The sequence below is a fragment of the Myripristis murdjan genome, chromosome 23 (assembly GCF_902150065.1).
Source record: "Myripristis murdjan chromosome 23, fMyrMur1.1, whole genome shotgun sequence".
In the NCBI taxonomy this organism is placed as follows: Eukaryota; Metazoa; Chordata; class Actinopteri; order Holocentriformes; family Holocentridae; genus Myripristis; species Myripristis murdjan.
This window is the reverse complement of record NC_044002.1, coordinates 19,864,217-19,883,773: the sequence shown is the minus strand read 5'-3', so window position 1 is coordinate 19,883,773 and position 19,557 is coordinate 19,864,217. Positions and strand designations below refer to the sequence as shown.

General features: G+C 42.6%; 1 protein-coding gene across 6 annotated transcripts in view; it reads left to right on the top strand.

Moving 5' to 3' along the window:
• The window catches only part of dennd5b (DENN/MADD domain containing 5B), a 106,536-nt gene that overhangs the window by 79,239 nt on the left and 7,740 nt on the right, over positions 1 to 19,557 (top strand). For 2 of the 6 annotated variants that reach the window (XM_030045436.1, XM_030045434.1), the window contains 13 exons: positions 2,980 to 3,211; positions 7,324 to 7,474; positions 9,266 to 9,356; positions 9,679 to 9,789; positions 11,445 to 11,576; positions 12,640 to 12,792; positions 13,065 to 13,146; positions 13,270 to 13,351; positions 13,944 to 14,072; positions 15,225 to 15,346; positions 16,700 to 16,845; positions 17,971 to 18,012; positions 18,872 to 18,990. In XM_030045436.1, the coding sequence (XP_029901296.1) occupies positions 2,980 to 3,211; positions 7,324 to 7,474; positions 9,266 to 9,356; positions 9,679 to 9,789; positions 11,445 to 11,576; positions 12,640 to 12,792; positions 13,065 to 13,146; positions 13,270 to 13,351; positions 13,944 to 14,072; positions 15,225 to 15,346; positions 16,700 to 16,845; positions 17,971 to 18,012; positions 18,872 to 18,990 (1,592 nt within the window). The remainder of the gene's footprint in view (positions 1 to 2,979; positions 3,212 to 7,323; positions 7,475 to 9,265; positions 9,357 to 9,678; positions 9,790 to 11,444; positions 11,577 to 12,639; positions 12,793 to 13,064; positions 13,147 to 13,269; positions 13,352 to 13,943; positions 14,073 to 15,224; positions 15,347 to 16,699; positions 16,846 to 17,970; positions 18,013 to 18,871; positions 18,991 to 19,557) is intronic. The other 4 variants (XM_030045440.1, XM_030045438.1, XM_030045437.1 and 1 more) reach the window with 3 other exon arrangements.

Genomic DNA, 19,557 nt, shown 5'->3' with positions numbered 1-19,557 from the left:
CTCTTAGGTCTTCAAGTGCAATTTCTTTTAGTACAGTCACAGACAAAATACTAAACAAATCCTAAAAAAGCCATTAAAAACTTAAAATTCGATTGGTTCCATAAAAATACATAAGAAATTTTGAGTATTGGGTCATTTTGGTACAAGTGATGAAGGTCGTTCTTTTTATTAAAAGACCCAATTTTTGTTGCCGAGTTTGGTGTCTATATAAAGCAGCACATCTGAAAGTTCTTCAGACACAAAAATGGCTAAAACAAGGAACCTAACGCAGGAAACTCGCCTGAAGATGAAGATTCAACTGTCAAGAATTTAGTTTTGTTAGTTTTCTTGTAAACAATAAACAAAAAAGTATAATTTGTATTTGTTCGTATCTGTCTAATGCAGCCACACCTTTTGAAACACAAAAAAGATTTTTCCACAAATATTTCATGATAATATTTGAGATTGTGTAAAATTTTAAGGGTGTCCGAAAACTTTTTTCCACCACTGTACAGTGTAATACAGCTGCACACTATAAGTCGACTGACATAAGCCATTGCTCTGCTTTAGGAAATGTAACCTACATCATTATCGGACACCATTAGAAACACAGCCGCTGAACTGTTTCACTTTGCAAGGTGAAATAACTCCACAAGGCCAGCATGTCAGCAGGGAGCTTTTCTCCTCGTTTACTGACGCAAGTCGTGGAAAGACGACTGTTTGCAGCAGTGTCTTCGGAGAGCTGACGTAAATGAGGCAATTGAGGAATATTTTATTGAAATTTGATCTGGCAGGTAGCCGATTCTAGTCGCTTTAAAAAAAAAAAAAAAAAGCCTCGATCGGGTCCCGGCGCCGGTCATTGATATCAGCTCGGGACATTGTTTTTCACGTTCAGCTGGCCATTGCAAGTATTAGCAAACACTGCTGACATTGTTACTGCTCGGTCAGCTGGTGTGGTAATGCATTCAGCAGAAATTGGATCCCGTGTTACGCTGAAAGTCCATTTCCGATGTGGAACTGTAATTGTCGCCTGCGTGAATTATTGTGACCTGCATTCAGAGCAGGGCGGGGGTTGTAAATGACAGTGTTTGCAAACTGCATGCGCCGCATTTCCCCGGTGAGCCGATGCAAATACCATCTGCTGCAGAGAATCGAGGACAGATGATGGAGCATTTGCAGGTATCGTGTGTTTTCTGCATCTCAGGGTTGCCAGGTCTGTGAGACAAAAGCAGCCAAACAGCAACTCAAAACCAGCCCAAAACCCGCCCAACCTGGTATAAAAATCAGCCCAATACCAGAACTCAAAATATGCCCATAAAAATCCATATATGCTGCTTTTAAAGTCCAACAGCATTGCTATAATTGCAAAATGCACTATAATATCTATAAAATAACACCATAAACATTAAAGGCAATTTCCCGAAACAGTTCTTTCGCCTATTTAATTTACAGTATATCAGAACTTAAAATATAATATGGGATACCTTACTTCAGCTGACAGGCACTGGGCGCGAGTGGTGCTGATGATGTGATTGGTCATGTGCTGAGTGGCCTCACACAGCATTGGCATATTATTTGTCTGTGGAGCATGTGACATATGTGGATAGTTCAGGGGCGGACTTACCATTAGGCAAAACTAGGCGGTTGCCTAGGGCCCCAAGTTCCTGAGGGCCCCATAAAACTCCTCATACACTTATGGTTAGTACAGTACAGTTATTACTTATTTGCGCACATTAATTATGTTTTTGATTAAAATCCTTTCGCTAAAATGCCAGCAGAATGCTTATCGTATTGTGTGTGTCTCGGGGCCCCTGTTTTGTGTGTTGTCTTTTCATTTCAGAGGGCCCCATGCCTGCCTTTGCCTTGGGCCCCAAATTTCTTAAATCCGCCACTGGGATAGTTTATATGCTGATCTGGCCTGGAGTCAGTTTGACAGGATTTGGGTATAAACATTAGTCATTAAAAATATGAATCTTTATTCATGTCTGGCCAAAATTTGTTACCCGTGGCAACACTTATAGTCCAGTAATTTTAGGCCAAAATTGGGGTCAACCTAGGACAAATTGCAAGAGAAGCAAACTCAACTGATTTTGTATCCTCAGTTTGTCCTGAGTGAGGGGAAAAAAGTCCCAAGGAATCCCATTGGTGGAAAGTTTTGAAAATCACCTGTTTATGACCACATATTACCAAAAAACACTGTTTTTAACACACAGGGGAAAGGGGTTCAAAATTTTACTTACAGATATCACTATAAAAATTCACAAGTTGATTACACACACAAAGGCAAGAAAAAAAGTCAATTACAAGCTCTTTGAATTATTCTGTTTACACATGCATATCACACATTATCTGATTTGATATGCGCTAATAAGGAATATAAGGAATAAATGATGAAAGAGACATTTAAACAGTGAATTAAAAGGTTACTATATATATAGTAACCTTGAATTAAAAGGTTACTATGTAACAGTGAATTAAAAGGTTACTATATATATAGTAACCTTTTAATTCACTGTTTAAATATCTGTTCTGGCATTTATTCCTTATATTCCTTATTAGCGCATATCAAATCAGATAATGTGTGATATGCATGTGTAAACAGAATAATTCAAAGAACTTGTAATTGACTTTTTTTCTTGTCTTTGTGTGTGTAATCAACTTGTGAATTTTTATAGTGATATCTGAAAGTAAAATTTTGAACCCCTTTCCCCTGTGTGTTAAAAAGGGTGTTTTTTGGTAATATGTGGTCATAAACAGGTGATTTTCAAAACTTTCCACCAATGGGATTTCTTGGGATTTTTTTTCCCCTCACTCAGGACAAACTGAGGATACAAAATCAGTTGAGTTTGCTTCTCTTGCAATTTGTCCTAGGTTTTTTCATAAAATGACTGGACTATTAAAAAGGAGCCCAATTAGGTGGAAAAAATGCAGACTTGACAACCCTGCTGCATCTCCTCTTCTTCTCCGTGTGACGTTATGATGCGGTCATGTCTCCTCCAGGCCTCGTTCCTGTCAGACCAGCCGGAGCCCTACCTGCCGTTCCTCTCCCATTTCATCGAGACCCAGATGTTCGCCACCTTCGTCGACAACAAGATCATGTCCCAGTGGGAGGAGAAGGAGACCCTCCTCCGCGTCTTCGACGGACGCATCGACAAAGCCCGCCTGTACAACGTCCGCGCTCCCAGCCTGCGCTCCTCCAATTACCAGCGCTGCACCATCCTCAAGGAGTCTGGTAGGTTCACCGGGGAGAGCGGCGAGCACGTCTGGTTAGTTTCTAGGAATATGATTAAAAAGAGGAAAGTTTTAGAGGCTTATCTGCAGGGGGGGAAAGCAAGAAAGATAGCGAGTTTAATTGGAAGCTAGAAAGCGGTTCAAATTCTCATTTAGTTCTTATTTTCCATTTGCAGTCTGTTGATCGGTATGCTGCACGTGTCTGTCCGTCTTTCTAAGCGTGCGCACCACACCGGTTGTCCGTCAGCCGAGGCCTTACGATTTGAAAGCACACGCACAATATCCATCTCCCTTTCTCTCTCCTCCTCCATCTCTCCTTCCCTTCTCGTCTCCCATTTCTCCCCGGCGTCCACAAAATCCTCCCGCAGGGCCTCCACTTCCAATTTCTCCCCAACCCGGCAAACGCTTCACCACTTCCTCTCTCTCTCTCTCTCTCTCTCTCTCTCTCTCTCTCTCACACACACACACACACACACACGTATCGAGTAGTGCACGTTCTCGGATGCCGTCTCGCTGCCAGAGTTGTTGGGTCAGGTCTTTTCTCAATTAGCGTTGGTTCAGCTTCCCCTTGTTAAGCATCTAATTGGTGCTGAACACGCAGCTCAGAACTGACTCAGGCCGCCGGAGCCCAATAAACCATCATCAGTGTGTCTGTGAGCAGAACCGTAAAAGGGAGGAAACGGTCGTTCGCTTGCAAGCGCCTGTTTAAAGAGAAAGGACGACCGCTGCATTACATCGTGAGGTGATGCAATTAATCGCGTTCGCAGTTTAAGTTTGCACGGTTAGTAGTTGTGTGGTATCGCTACATAAGGGTGTAATTGAAGCGTTTAAACAGCTGCTGGTGTTTGCTGGTCTCATCAATGAGGTCATCATTAACCCCTTGTAGACTATTATCACGAATTCACCTCAAATCACTTCCAGTCTTAAAGCAGGCGAGGTGGTGTGTGTGTGTGTATCCCACTGATGCTGTTGATGTGTTATTTCACACATACCAAGAATTGTACTGGAAGCACTCTACCACCAATAATTTAGCATCTGCTTGAAGGCAAAAACACAAACAATTGGTGTGTCTCAAATCACGCAGTTCTGCACTTACACTTAGTATTTTGAGTGCATAAGTGCGTTCACACTGAAAATACTAACAAAATGCAGTGCACTACAAATACCCGGATGTACACTCAAAACGGTCAAAAAAGCTGTGTCCCAGTTCAGGGTCTGCATCCTTCCAAGTCCGGGTCCTCCAAAGTCCATGGCCTTCGGAGGACCCGGACGAAGCGTCCTCCCCGTCAACCAAATGGGACGGTCTAGCCTTCGGAGTATTTCCTGGTCGCGTAACCGCCGTTCCCATGACAACAAACTCCGGAGACAGAAAGATAACGTTTCTTTCTGTCAGACAAGACAAAACAGTAAAGAAAGGGGGTTTTGGTTTAACATATATGACGTTGGATGTTCAAATGAGTAAAAAGCGAATATTTTATAATAGTAAAATCTGAATATTTACATATACTAGATGCCGCCGTCGCCATTTCAGTTCACTTTTTTTAGACTGAGCAGCAGCACGCAAAGCATCTTGGGATACGGGAGCCCGGGAAGGATAGTCGCGGTGCATCCTCCGAATCGGCTACCGACGGCTGAAAAGGAGGACGCATTCGAAGGGCGAATTTGAAGGATCCTTCGATTTTGGATGAACTGGGACAGGCCTTCGCGCAGTGTTGTGACGTAACTGGTGTTCAAATGCCGACTTCGAAGGATGCAGACCCTGAACTGGGACACAGCTAAAGTTGAGTGTGGAACGATGGACACTTCTCACCCTAACGGCACCACTGACCGGAAGTAGCTACCTAAAAAAGCTGACTTGACTTTTCGTTTTTCGACTGTTAATATGTCACTTTATTAAGTTTTATTTATTTATTTATTTTTTTCAGGCGAGAAAGTAACCACTTAGATTCCAAATATGTGGCCAGTTTGTCCAACTAACGTCTGTTTTGAAAATTGCTTTGACGTTTTCGGATAACTTTCAAGCTCGCGATTGTGCAAAGTACAGTCACTTCCGGTTGTTTACAAAAATAAATCTCCGTTCGGAATTAGAGAGGAGGAGGAGGAGAAGAAGAAGCTGTGGCGATAAGTGCACAACGAGAAGTGCGCCGATTGAGACACCCTTCACTGTCGAAATTCGCGCACTGTGCCGCTAAGTGTACTTACAGACAGTGCACTAATGGAAGTGCGCGATTTGAGACACACCAAATGTATCTTTGTAGATCATTGTAAATAAATTCAGGCAGTAAGGGGTTAAAAGGCATGCCGCACAGCCAAATTTTGTTCAAACACACCGAAATTTATTTGAAATTCTCATGTAGATCCCGAGGTTTACAAACATACCAAACACGTCCTGCTGGATTACAGGGAAACGTGTATAAGATGATGCACAAGATGTAAGTGTGATGTAGCTTTGCGACCAGCAAATATAAAAAATGTGAATGTGACATTATCATGAAATATGAAGAAAAACTCTAACTATGAAGCTAAAATGAAGTGGAAAATTGAGGGAAAATCAGATTCACGGGGTTTAAAATTGTCAATATGTTGATATAATCCAACAAGCATTTGATGAGCAGCGACATGTAGGAGGTGATGACGTTCAGTGTCAACCGGAAGGAGCATAAAATGGATGTTGGAACGGCAAAATGTCACATTAAAGCGGCTTTGTGAAATGAGGTTAGAAACATTTATGGGCGATTAGAAAGAAGTTTGTCGCTGCTGTATATTCGCTGAAGCTTTGAGCCGTGGTGCGTCAACATCTGTTTAATATCAAAATGCTTTCCGGGAACAAGTGCATAAGAACGATTTTAGGTGGAATCATTAGGACTAATGACATTAACTGTGATTAATGGGATTGCAGCATCCAGAAATAATATCAGGATTATCAGTCCAACTAAAGTCGTGCAGCCATGCTTTTTCCTCTCTCTTTATCTTTTTTGGTGTGTGTGTGTGTATTTGTGTGTGTGTGTGTGTGTCGACTGCCCGTGACCCGCGCCGTTTGATTTTAATGGGCCGAGCGATGTAGAGCCTTAATTGCGGAGGGAGAGCTCATTGAAGGGTGATGGGGCATGCAGGTACCCAATTACCCAGATAAAAGGCCGCCTTTTCTTTCGCCTAATTCCCCCCGCGCGCCGGCTGCCGCGGCCCGCTCCGCCGCCTCCGCTCGCGGCTGAGCGATGACGACCGAGATTAATCCGGCGGAGGCAATCGGAGGAATCCAGTCGGACACAAAACAGGACAACAAAACCCAGACGGTTTCCGGCTGTTTAACGACACGAGCAGAGCCGCGACGTCTGAGAGGGGGGGTTTTTGGTTGTTTGGTGTTGCTTTTGCACCGCAGATAAAGGAGTTGAAGGATACAGAGGAAAAAGAGAGAGAGAGAGAGAGAGAGTGACAGAGACAAAGACAGATGAGAGAACAACGCACCTTGTCCTGGTTTATACTGTAAACAAATGATTTTGGAGGTTGTTCCGGGTTTATCTTCTTTACAAATGAGCAGATGTCACGGCGTGTTTTGCAACTCCAGGCCAAGGACAAGGCCCCCAAGTGTGTGTGTGTGTGTGTGTGTGTGTGTGTGTGTGTGTTGAGTACATGAATGCATATTTTGTTGCTCATGTTGACACAGTCGTCTCTTTATTGACTGCAGCAGATAAAGAGACTAAACTGCACTGAGTCTTACTTCCCTCACCTCTGTCATCATTCTGCCGGTCTATACCAGCGTTAACATGCACACAATGACAGCAGTGGAAAAAAAAAAACAATTTGATCATTTGATGGCGATATCTCAGTTCAGTCACGTAACGAAACAGAATTGTCTTCGAAAACAAGCCACAAAAACAGAGGTTTGGTTGCATCCCTGGATAGAGATAAACTGTCGTCCACAAAAAAAAAAAAAAAATCAGATATGAGCAGCCGTTCAGCATTTTAGCATGAAAACATGTGGTGTGTGTGTGTGCACCTCGAGGCTCGTGTTAACACCCTGTCAGATGGGTTTCCTGTGTAAATATCTGTCCATCGGCGCTGTGGCCACATTAAAGCTCCGCCGCTTGTCTGTCCGCCCCCCCCCTCCTGCAGCCCAGGCCATCGAGCAGAGGCTGATGAAGATCGACCACACCGCCATCCACCCACACCTGCTGGACATGAAGATCGGACAGGGCAAGTACGAGCAGGGCTTCTTCCCCAAACTGCAGGCCGACGTGCTCAACGCCGGGCCCACCAACAACAAGTGAGTGAACCGCTGACGCATCATTGATCGATTTACATCTGCAGGTCAATCTGCCATAAAAGGCCCAGGTTTTTTTTTTTTATTATTATTCTTGACTGTTTTGTTGCTGCAAACTAGAGCTGGATGATATGGCAACAACAACAACAAAAAAAAAAAATCTTGTTTTTGTTTCCCGATTTACGATTTTAATCTAGATTTTCCTCGTCTTTCACGACTAACTGATGGAAATCATGCCTGCATATCTGGGCATGCACATTCTTTGCAGATGACTCAATTGTTTGGCTTGTTGGACAGAGCCCTCAGCTGCTCTTATAAAGTTTATGCCATACATGCTCTGTGCAATCTCAGAGGAATTGTTTGGAAAACCCCGCGGTGCAGCTGCAGGAGGACGAGGAGACGCCTGCAGAAATAATGCATTGTTGTGTTTTAGTCCGCAAAGTTCGTCGTGACTCCGAACACAACCCAGGGCTTTTTGACTGCATAAAATGATAAAACCTGTAATTTACTATGTATTTGTCATTATACATTAAAAAAAAAAATCAAAGTTTTACCGGTGAACGGCAAACAAAAACAAATTAAAGTGGACAAGCAATGAAATATTAAAATCCTTTGATGCCACTTTGTTGGTTTTACATTCATATTCGTCATCGTGTTCCTTTATTAGCCTTTTGTAGCTTTAATTCCTGTTTTGTCTTTCTGTGATAATATAGCTTTGTTTAAAATTCTGCTTTTTATTTTGTACCAAGATTTTAACTGTTTTTAAAGCCCAGGATGAATAGACTGGGCTGTAGCATCTGCAAAGCCAAGGGGAATCCTCAGTAAACAATAAATAATAAACAAACAAACTCTTACATGTAAAAGTAAAATGCCAAGCAGTCAGTGTAAAAGCAGTGGTGAGCTGTTTGAGGGTCTGACTACGATTATGTGGAAATGAATTCTAGCTGCTTGTTGTATCAGTGGGTGATAATGCTCTTTCTTTTTCACGTTGGATAAGCAAAAGGGATGATTATTGATTTTAGCTCAGATCAAACAGAGGTGCTTTGGTTCAAAGGGAGGAATCTTATAAATATTTGGGCACTGAGATCGAAAAGGAATTGAAATTCACGAAATAAAAGAAGAAGCTCCCACAGTTTTTTTTTTGTCTTTTTTCCTACAGAAACTGGGCTGTTTCAAGGTTGATCGCCACATTTTTTCATACATGCATTTTTCAGTGTGTACTGTTTTTGGGGCTGATCGGTATTTTTGAGAACCCCCGCGCAAATTTCAACTCATAATGAAGGTGTGACCCCTCTGAACCTCATCACCCTAAATATAATAGGGGCAACAGCAAGCAAACAAAATCCAGATTTCTTTGTAAAATCAGCACAAGATATTAAAAAAAAATCACTTGTGGCCACAGTTATCGCAAAATTAATCATGGATGAAAATGCATGTTGCTGTCAAACTTCATGATTCAGGCCATTAGTGGTAATTCTGAAATGCTTGGTATGTTTAATTTTTATTAACCTGGTAGCTTGGGGCATAAATCAGAATTTATACTGGTTCAGATTTGAAAAAGGGAGGATCTCTTTAATAAAAATGCCGAGGTTTTCAGACAGAAGACCTCCATCAGACGCTTGACGTTTGGAGTCTTGAATGAGTGCTTTCATTATTTCACTTTGGGGTTTTAGGACCTCAGCACAGCTCTCAGTTGAGTTTTTAGTATCTCGGGATTAAAAAAAACAAAAGTTTGCCTTCGACCTTGACCATGGATGTTTCTGGAACTGTGTTGTTGCTGTTGTTGCTCACCAGGTGGTCGCACAGGACGGCAACCACTCAGCGCAGGAAAGACCGCCACCGGCAGCAGACGGAGCATCTGAACCTGGACAACGACTTGAAAGAGGTAGAGAACGTGTTTCGACTTGCCCCCCGCTCGCTCTTCCACCTCCTCTCTTCTCTTTAAAGCGTCCCGTACGCTCCGTGTATACGTCTCCTGCTCATGTTTCACTTCAGTTTTGTCTTTGTTCTGCAACTGAATTCATGTTTTTTCTTTCTTTCAGTTAGTTTTCTGTATTCTCTCGCCTGTTTCATAAGCATGCTGCCTTGTCTTTGTTTCTGTGCTTTCTTTCCTTTTTTTTTTCTCCCATTCTTTTTCTTTTCTTTCCGTCTGATCGCGTGTCCCGTCCCGGTCGGCCTGGGGTTTTTGGCGTCACGCCGCTCCTCAGGAGGTCGACGGGTGTGTGGTCCTGCAGAACTCCATGGCGTTCTGGGAGTGGGACAACGCGTCCCCCCCGCCTATCAAACCGCCCAAAAAATCCGCCTCCGCGTCCTGCCTGGTATGTGGAGGTGTGGTGTCCCGGATTCCCGCTCACAATCCTCCCCACCGCCTCCACCTCTCCAAAGCTGACCCCATCCCGACCTCTCCGTTTTTTTTTTAAATCCGGGGTTCCCACTCGTCACAGTTTCTCCTGGAATATCCCAGAATTTAGAAGGGGGGCTTTTCCAGACGAGCAAGGTCGAGGGATTTTATCGAATCTCAGGAGAAGACGGGGAAAGTCAGGAGGGGAATTTCACTGCACAGGAGTGTACTGGAAATTATTTTTTTTACACCTTGTTTCACACCTTAATTGCATTGGAAACCGCGGCTGCAAAGACTGTTTACCCCTTTGGAGCTTTTCTAAAGCCGAAAACCAGCTTTAACAAAGCGGAAAGGGTAGAAATAGGAGTTTTAGGTCACAGAGGCACTCCGGATGAGTTATGGAAAGTCATGGAATATCAATGAGGGCTGCAGTGGGAACCCTGCTTATGTTTGACCCCCCCACACTCCCCATTACACACACACACACACACACACACACTCCCTGGCTTCCACTCCTCTCCTGTATCACACCACTCCCCGTTTGCTTTACAGAAATCCATTCCTGTGTTGTGTTGGATTCTTCACAGCCCCAGCCACATCAAAAATTCACAATCTCTCACTTTAATAATGCGTAATTGCAAACGATTAACTTTTTTAATTTAAAACCGAAAACGATGAAATAGCAAATCGTTCCGAAAAGACATGAAAAATGTTGCTCCGACGTGAGAAAATTGCCCTTTGTGAAGCGAGAGAGAGATGTTCTCGCAGGAAACGAATGTAGATCGCACAAAATTAAAACAAGTGAAGTTTTCTTTCTTTCAAAGGGTATTAGGTTATGGCACGTCTTGGTTGGCATGCTTAATATTTTTCACTTTATTGTCACAGTTTCATCTCATTTTATCTCCTGACTGATTAAACAGAATTGAATTGTGGCAAATTGTAAGAAAGGAAGATGTGTAGTTTTTCGACATTTAACGTTAAATCACAGCGGGACGGGAGTTTTAACGTGGCAGGTGCATTAAAAACGAGCTTACTTTTCACATTTCCATGCTGTCATCTTACACAAGTCCTGTCACATAAAAACATCTAGGACTTCGCATATTAAGTGTCAACATGGCAAATATTAAATCCAGATGAAACGTCATTTCGAGAGCATCTAATTTCTGTACTGTGACGTATTTCTGAATGAAACAGGTTCGACATGTGGGACAAAAAGAAAGAGAGAGAAATTTAATTTGAACATTGAAAAGTGGGCCTGAATCTTAACTCAAAATGCAAAAAGTAGAAGAGGTGGATGTCATGATATTATTGGTTGAAATCGGGTAGTTCTTGCCTATGTACAAGCATGCGTTTTACAGGAAGAAAAAATGATAGTATTTTCATATAAGAACTCAAGGAAAGTATTTTTTAGCCTGTGTTGTTAAATAGATGCACGATATGACCTGGGAATGTGATATAAAAAGGTTAAAAAGGCATTTTTCTTTTCATCTTGACCTTAAAACATGGATTCTAAATGTGTGTGTCATGCAACAGCAGAATGCTATATACACACAGGCACACACACACACACACACACACACACCGGAGCTGTCTGCGTTTCCCCGAGCTGACGTGCTGTGTTTCCTCCTGCAGAAGTACATGCAGGAGGCTCGCAGCCTGGGGAAGAACCTGCGCCAGCCCAAGCTGTCGGATCTGTCTCCGGCCGTCATCGCCCAGACCAACTGGAAGTTTGTGGAGGGTCTGCTCAAGGAGTGCCGCATGAAGGTGAAACGCACACACACGCACACACTTTTGCATGACCTTTTATTGCCGTCAGACGGTCACTTCACTCACTACGTGGCTGCTTTCGTCAGTCAGCGCTCATCCTGTGTTGATTCGTGCACAAACACAGTTATTTTAAAGGTGCTATGTGACGTATTTCTGAGCTGCAGTAATTAAAATTCACAAGGGACGATTTAAGTGAGGACTGTTAAGTGAGGAAATGGTATTGAACGTCTTTTCTTAAGTCTCAAAAAGGGGATTTTGCCCAAAATGTTGGAATATTCCTTTAACTATTGCCAGAATCATTCCCCACAAATGACGCCGGCACCCTGGGGACCAATCAGTCCTCCCTCAAAGTTTCATCAGAAATGGGCTGTTGCTGGAGGAATGACCTCTCAAAGTCAGAAATAGCGCCCCCGTCAGTCCAGTTGGTGTAATTTTATTAAACACACAATCACAGCGCTTAAAAAAAAAAAAAAAAACGTCTTCAGCCCTTAACTGTATCAAAATGAGATAAAAAAAAATGCATCATTCCCTCAAAATAACACTCGAAATATTAATATTAAAGGCTAGGAGCTAGCCTTTAACTAGCTCCTATTTTATTCCACACTGTTGTCTTTTATTGTTTTATTTGCATCTTTTGTTTTATTTCAAATTTTATTTCCATTTTTAGCCTTTTCTTTTTAATTCCACCCTGTGCTGTGTTTTATTCTTTTTAATGTTTTATTTAATGTGTTTTCAAATGTCCTTCTTTTTATTGTGAAGCACTTTGAGCTGCAATTCTTGTATGAAAGGTGCTATACAAATAACATTTTATTATTATTATCATTATTATTATTATAATTTTGATTGACAGATGAACTGATGCTGCCCATTCAGAATAGCAGCATCCTCTTTGTGGCAGTCATACAGGGAGATATGGGCCTATTTATGTTTAAAAATGCAAGATGGAGCCACTGATGTTTATTAAATCATAGCTATAGTTGCAGTAATATGCCCCGGTGGATGTTGTAACTGTGTGTGTGCATGCATGTGTGTGTGTGTGTGTCTGTGTGTGTGTGTGTAGACCAAACGTATGCTGGTGGAGAAGATGGGCCGGGAGGCGGTGGAGCTCGGTCACGGCGAGGCCAACATCACGGGGCTGGAGGAGAACACGCTCATCGCCAGCCTGTGTGACCTGCTGGAGAGGATCTGGAGTCACGGGCTGCAGGTCAAACAGGTCAGCGTGCACACACACACACACACATAAATCCATAAAAATGAGGTTGCCCATCATACGCTTTTGCTAATCAGATTTATAATAAAGCAGGTCAGTTGGTCAATATATGATAATATGCTTTGGTTGATCAGGCTTTTGGATGGTCATATTGGATATTGTGGCTGAGAGGTTACTGCCTGATTCATCCTCTTTGTGCGTCTGATCAGAGTCTTTAGTAGTGACTCTATTGGCTCTTTGACTGGGTCTCTCACATGTGACCTTTGACCTCGCAGGGGAAGTCAGCCCTCTGGTCTCACCTGCTGCACTACCAGGCCCGAGAGGAGAAGCTGGAGCAGCAGCAGGCAGAGTCACCAGGTAACACACACGCACGCACGCACACACACACACACACACACACACACACACACACACACACACACAAACACACGTTCATGAATGTAACTGAGCCTGCTCGCCCTCTTCCTGTCTCCTCTGCAGTGCCGCATGTTGCTGAGAGGAGGAAGTCTGAATCGGCCATCGGGATGCCGTCTCTGCGTGTGTCCGTCATACAGGACATGAGGTATGTGTGTGTGTAGCGATTAAAGGGAAAGTCCACTCTGAAACACTCTAAAAAATATAAACCGGACAAATATCAGACGTTGTGAGGTCACATCCGGGAGAAATCCATCACAGAGGAGAGGAATGGGCCAGTTTCTCCACTGACAGTAGCCCCAACGGACCAGAATGCAATGCTACCATAGATCCCATCTGTGCAACTCTGTCATTGATAGGGCGTGGCGCCGTCTTCGATGCTGTTTTCTGCGGTTTGAAAATCAGGCGCTGCAAATTGTGCCATCATTCATGCTCCTGTCTTACTTTTTCTCAACTGGAAAAACTTTGGGATTAATAGTCCTACTAACATTCATATTCATATATACAGCACCACTTCCTCTCTCCTCTCATCTAAAGGCAAGTTGATGGAAAGTAGGTGCATCAGAAAGTTTAATTACGACACTTCATCACGAAGTAACGGGACTGAATACCACAGATTGATGATATACCAGTGTGTTGGTTTATATCAAACCTGTTTTTTATGCATCTCTCTCTCTCTCTCCCTCTCTCTCTCTCTCTCTCTCTCTCTCTCTCTCTCTCTCTCTCTCTCTCTCTCTCAGACACATTCAGAGTATGTCTGAGATTAAGACGGAGGTGGGCCGAGCCAGAGCCTGGATCCGTCTGTCCCTGGAGAAGAAGCTGCTTTCCCAGCACCTCAAACAGCTGCTGTCCAGACAAGCCTTAACCAAGTCAGTACACACACACACACACACGCACACACAAAACACACTCTCACACACGCACATGCTGCTGATAAATAAGATAGACTTTAGTGTTTTTGCTGCGTGGCAGTTTGGCTGGAAGGATGGCATCCCACTTGTTAGGAGGGAAATGTCAAACGCTTGTATATTTGATTCAACAATAACAATAATACTAATACACAATAATAACACTGCGGTGCATTAGGCTCGACGTGCAGCCAGAAACCATCAGTCCTCACGGTCACTGCATAGAGCATCTCCAAAGTTCCCCTCACAGTAATTCACTCACAAAAAAAAACAAAAAAACAGAAAGCTAAGTTCCTGTTTGGTTTCCACAAGTTGGCAGCTGAGAGCTCAGAGCGAGCCAGGCTTTATTGCAGTCATCAGCATGGCTGAAAGGCATATTTGATGTCAATTTGGCAGAGCCTTTGGTTTATATCCAGTGGACAGTACTTATTAACTATATCAGTGTCTTGACAATCGGAGAATAAGATTTATCCTGAGCACCATTACCCTTACATTTGAACCAGATTCCTGCTTTTGTGTCCTTTGAGTTTTTATGCACAAAAACTTCAGGACAAAAATGAAGAGGCTCTTTAATACGGGCAAAACAATCAATCAACATGAAAATAAAGCTGATGGTAAACTGTCTGACCTTCTTAATGGAGATTTTGATGGACAGATAATAAAATGTTTACAGACTATTATCGATATTTTGGAAATATTGGACATTCAGTGCAAGGACAGAATCAAATATCACAATATTTTTGACCGACTGCCTCCATCGATATTGTGATGATATTGTAGGGATGAAAATTACTGGTTTCACTAAATATTTTCACTGTGATATTTTTGATAAAAAAAAAAAAAAATCATCAGTTACGTGGATATGAGGTACAGATGAATAATAAAACAGCTAGAAGAGTCTAATAAGTTCATAAAATTGCATCCCTTTACTGTAACATAGCCTTTAAAACCAGAAAAGATGTCACTTATGAATATCATGATTTTACGATATCTAAAATCCCAGACGATATTTATTCTTATATGACAGTATTGATATAAAATCGAGAATTTTTTAAAATGTTGTGGCATTTTAGGGCCGCAGTTTGACTTGTTGTGTCTGTCGTCTGCCCGCAGGAAGCTGTACAAGCGTTACGCCTTCCTGCGCTGCGAGGAGGAGAAGGAGCAGTTCCTCTTTCACCTGCTCTCCCTCAACGCCGTCGACTATTTCTGCTTCACCAGTGTCTTCACCACCATCAGTGAGTCCGGCTCAGCCGCTCGATGCCACGCGCCTTTTAGACGCTCCCTCTTGTTTTAGCTGCTCGTGCTGTGTGTCGGTAACGAGGGATAATGGGGGCTTGAGTGCATCAGCTGGAATTGAGTATTGAGTCTGACACCAGGTTTTTTATGGCAAGATGTTTTAACATTTAATCACAAGACAGGAATGCTAATTAAAGATGATTTGTTTTTAACTGCTTATAAGTTGCACTGCATAATCTCATTTTGACCAATGAAAAATCACTATATCAACATTTTGACTCATAAAAATGATATGCAATGATATCCAATTAAATTTCACTGCATCAGTATGTTAACATTTGCCTAGTCAGTATGTTAGTTCTGGATACTCATAGCTCAATTACCAGTCAAAATGCTAATTCCAGGTATCTAATTATCTAAATATTTGCAACTGCGACTAGTTAAAATGTTTTAAAATACGAAGACCCATATGTGCTTTTTGTTTCTTAAAAGTTTTTATTTCATTGTCCTGATTGTTGCACGATGCGCGTACATTTGTTGCACATGTGTTTTACTGTTATTACTGTTAGTGGTCTTAGTAATACTAGCAGAAGTAATGGTAAGAGTGAAAACAGTGAAGATGAAATATTAGATTTGTGCACAAATGTACTCGTATATATAATTTTTTTTCATGCTTCTTTTTAAATTTCCTGCAAAAATGAAAGAAGTTTATTTTCCTTGATGATGCCCAGCTGTTTCCAAAATACATTTTCCTTATTTTCTACACAGTAAAAAAAAAAAATCCTGTAAACAAACCACAACCACTGACCACTGCTAAACCTCCGAAGGTTTTTTCTGTGCGAATGGAAAAAAAAAAAAAAAGCCTCTTCCTGCTAATTTCTCCTGTTTCTGTTGGCTGGTTAATGTGAGCAGTGGATGGATCGGGCCAAAACGTGGATCAATGACTGGCTGAGCTATTAGTGTGAATAAACCATGAGGGCGTATGTACAATTTAATCAAAGATTTAAAGCACAATACATTATTCAGGTGTTTGCACTGAGGCCAAACTGCACTTCTCAAATAATTGAGCTCATACATGCAAACACACACACACGCGTGCACATGTTCATGCGTGTTGGGGCGCTTGTTATACCCACAGGTGATAATTTAGACTGTCTCCTCTGCTTCTGTTAAGTCTCATGCATTATTCTCTCTTGTCTCGGCTGCGGCTTGCTTCGCTAAAAGATTGCCCTGAATGTGTGACTCCTGCGTTCAGATTGGCCCAGTTACGTGAAGCGCATCGCATCTCATTCGCATGTGAACATCTCTCACCTTCCTGTTGCGCCGACTCGTTCGGTTTTTTGTCCCTGCAGTGATCCCGTACCGTGCCGTCATCATCCCCATCAAGAAGCTGAGCAACGCCATGACCACCTCCAACCCCTGGGTGTGTGTGTCGGGCGAGCTGGGGGACTCGGGCGTCATGCAGATCCCCAAGAACGTCCTGGAGATGACCTTTGACGTGAGTGTGACCTCTGACCCCTCCCACCCCCACCCTGCACTCGGTGTTGGGTGCAGCGGTTTGAGTGAAGTTTTGGGTTTTTGTGTGGCGTGATCTTTGCACTTTTCCTCACCGTGTTCATCTTTTACTCACTCAGGCTCAGTGTTGTGCCATCAATTTCACTTTGCGGTTTATCCTTTAAAAATACGTTTTTTTTTTTAATTCAAAGTAAATTAAGCAGTCGCACACACTGCAAAGCAAACTCAAAATTCAATAACAGTAATAATACTAACCACAATGACGAGACTCAGTAAGCAGTGATTTAAAACTGCACATGGCAATTTCCCATATCGGCATCCCAGTGAGCCCTGCTGAAATGAACTGTTTGGAAAATTTGGATTTAAGTACCCAGAAATTAGATTAGATTCAACTTTATTATCATTGCACAGAGTGCGGCTGCAACCAAATGACATTAAGAACGTCCACAGTGGAAATAGCAGTAAGAGGCAGGACTCAAATGGCTGCTGGATAAAAATGGGGGAGGAAAAAATTCTGTAATGCGATGTCAGTAAAGAGAGGAAAACAACATCTACCATTCTCATTTAATTCTCATTTAATTAGTCAAGTTAATAAACTGCACTGTGCAAAATGGAAAGCAATTTCTGTATAAAGCAGCAGTGCCAGTGAATTTGCAGCAACGATATCTACATATGGAGTTACAGTGAAAGCTAATAAGCTCATATTCAACTTATACAGTAAAACATAGATAGATAGATAGATATACTTTATTGATCCCAACCAGGGAAATTCTGGAAACATGATGTAATACAGGCAGTAAAGTACATGCCACAATGGATAACTAAGACAGTGGATGAAATTTCATAACGATGCACCTCCCTCCCTCCCTCCTGGTTTGGGACGTCCTGCCGTGTTTCTCTCTGGGTGCATGTCAGCTCTGGTGCTGCCGTTCGCTTGCCGCTGGTTTAAACCCCCCGGCGGTGAACGAGGCGTGACACGGCGCTCGGTGACTCACACTGCACTGCATGATGGCTGCGCTGCCTGTTTTGGTTGTTCTGACTTCGCCGCCACGCCGCCATTTCTGTTGTCTATCGATCATGTCTTAACAAGTGTCTCCATCTCCCTCAGTCTGCTTTCAGGCCTCACACGCACATCTCCGCCATGTTCAAGGTTAGAGGACAAAAAAAACCCTCTCATCATCCCCCCTCCATCTCCTTTAAGTTGCTCTTTTGTTTTGTTTGACATGTCTGCGTTGCTTTCCTGCAGTCGGCCTCGTTTACATGTGTTCTTGCACAAACACAATGCATTTTAGGTTGCACTGTGTTGTAGATGACATGTAAAACCTGCTGCAACATGTTTACTTTCTCCCCTGTAAACTCAACCAGAGTCATGCCTTTGACCTCGAATGCCACTCATGCTGCTTTCTACTACTTTCCATGACTGTGCTGCAATTACTAGGGCTGTTTTCAACCACTGAGGGAAATTAAATTAAAAGTGTGGCTTATATTTACTCTTATCAACAATGGAAACTTCAGCCCAGTGCATGCTGGGATCAACTCCAGCCTCTGCAACCCTTAAAATGATAAAGCAGGTAGACAAAATAAATAAAATTGAAATATACGACAAAACACAACTAACTATGCCATGATATTTTAGCAGCTGATGGCAAAATGAATAAACTGTTTCTCTGTTGGCGACATTAGAGGAAAGGAAATGTAATATATTTTGAAGTTGGCACTTGTAGGTCTATGGGAAGGCCACAGCCGCAATAACACTCATGCTAGTGATAGATAACAGTGTAATTATAGTGCTGTTGTTAGTAATAGCAGCAGGTGTTTGTTGTGTGTGTGTGTGTGTGTGTGTGTTTAGTGTGGATTAGTAAGTTAAAGCATAAATTAGATAAGCGTAAATGCTGATTGCTGTATAATGTTCAAATCATAATCGGATAGAGTTTGCATCAACGTGACTCTGCCCATGCTGTGTGTGTGTGTCTGTGTGTGTGTGTGTGTGTGTGTGTGTGTGTACTCAGTGTCAGAATCTGGGGAAGCTGACCACCGTCCAACTGGGTCACGACAACGCCGGCCTGCTGGCCAAGTGGCTGGTCGACTGCGTCATGGTGCGCAACGAGATCACAGGACACACCTACAAGTGAGTGGACCGCGTGTGTCTGACTCCATCTTTTGCTCTTTTATTTGTTTCTAATGTTTATTGAGCCTTTTTATATACCCAGGGTCTCGTCAAGGGGCTTTTTTACGAGGGAGAATTGACCAAGCAGCAGCAGCGCGTTTAGTCACTGAGACAACAATAAATACATGATTAAAATACTCTCGTTTTTTTAAGTAATATATCATTTGAGTTGGAGTCGAGAGCAGCTGTGAAGCCGTTTGCAGCCGAGCCAAGCAAAATCAAGTCCTCACGATGCCAAGACTGCACTCGGGAGAAAATGGAACAAACATTAATAAATTCAATAGTTTGTATGAACCATAAACAAGAAGTTTACTGAGGTCTATAGAGACTTGCAGCACTGCCTTGTGCAGCAGAGACAAATGGGGCAAATTGAAGGTGTATACAGCAGTGACCGCTGTGACACTTGTTGCTGTTTTCACATCATTTCCTTGACTTGAGGTGGACTGGGTTTGGTTGGCTGTCGCTGGCTGTTTTTATGTGTTGTTTTGTGTTTTATCATGTGAAAGTGTCCTTTTTATGTGAAACTCA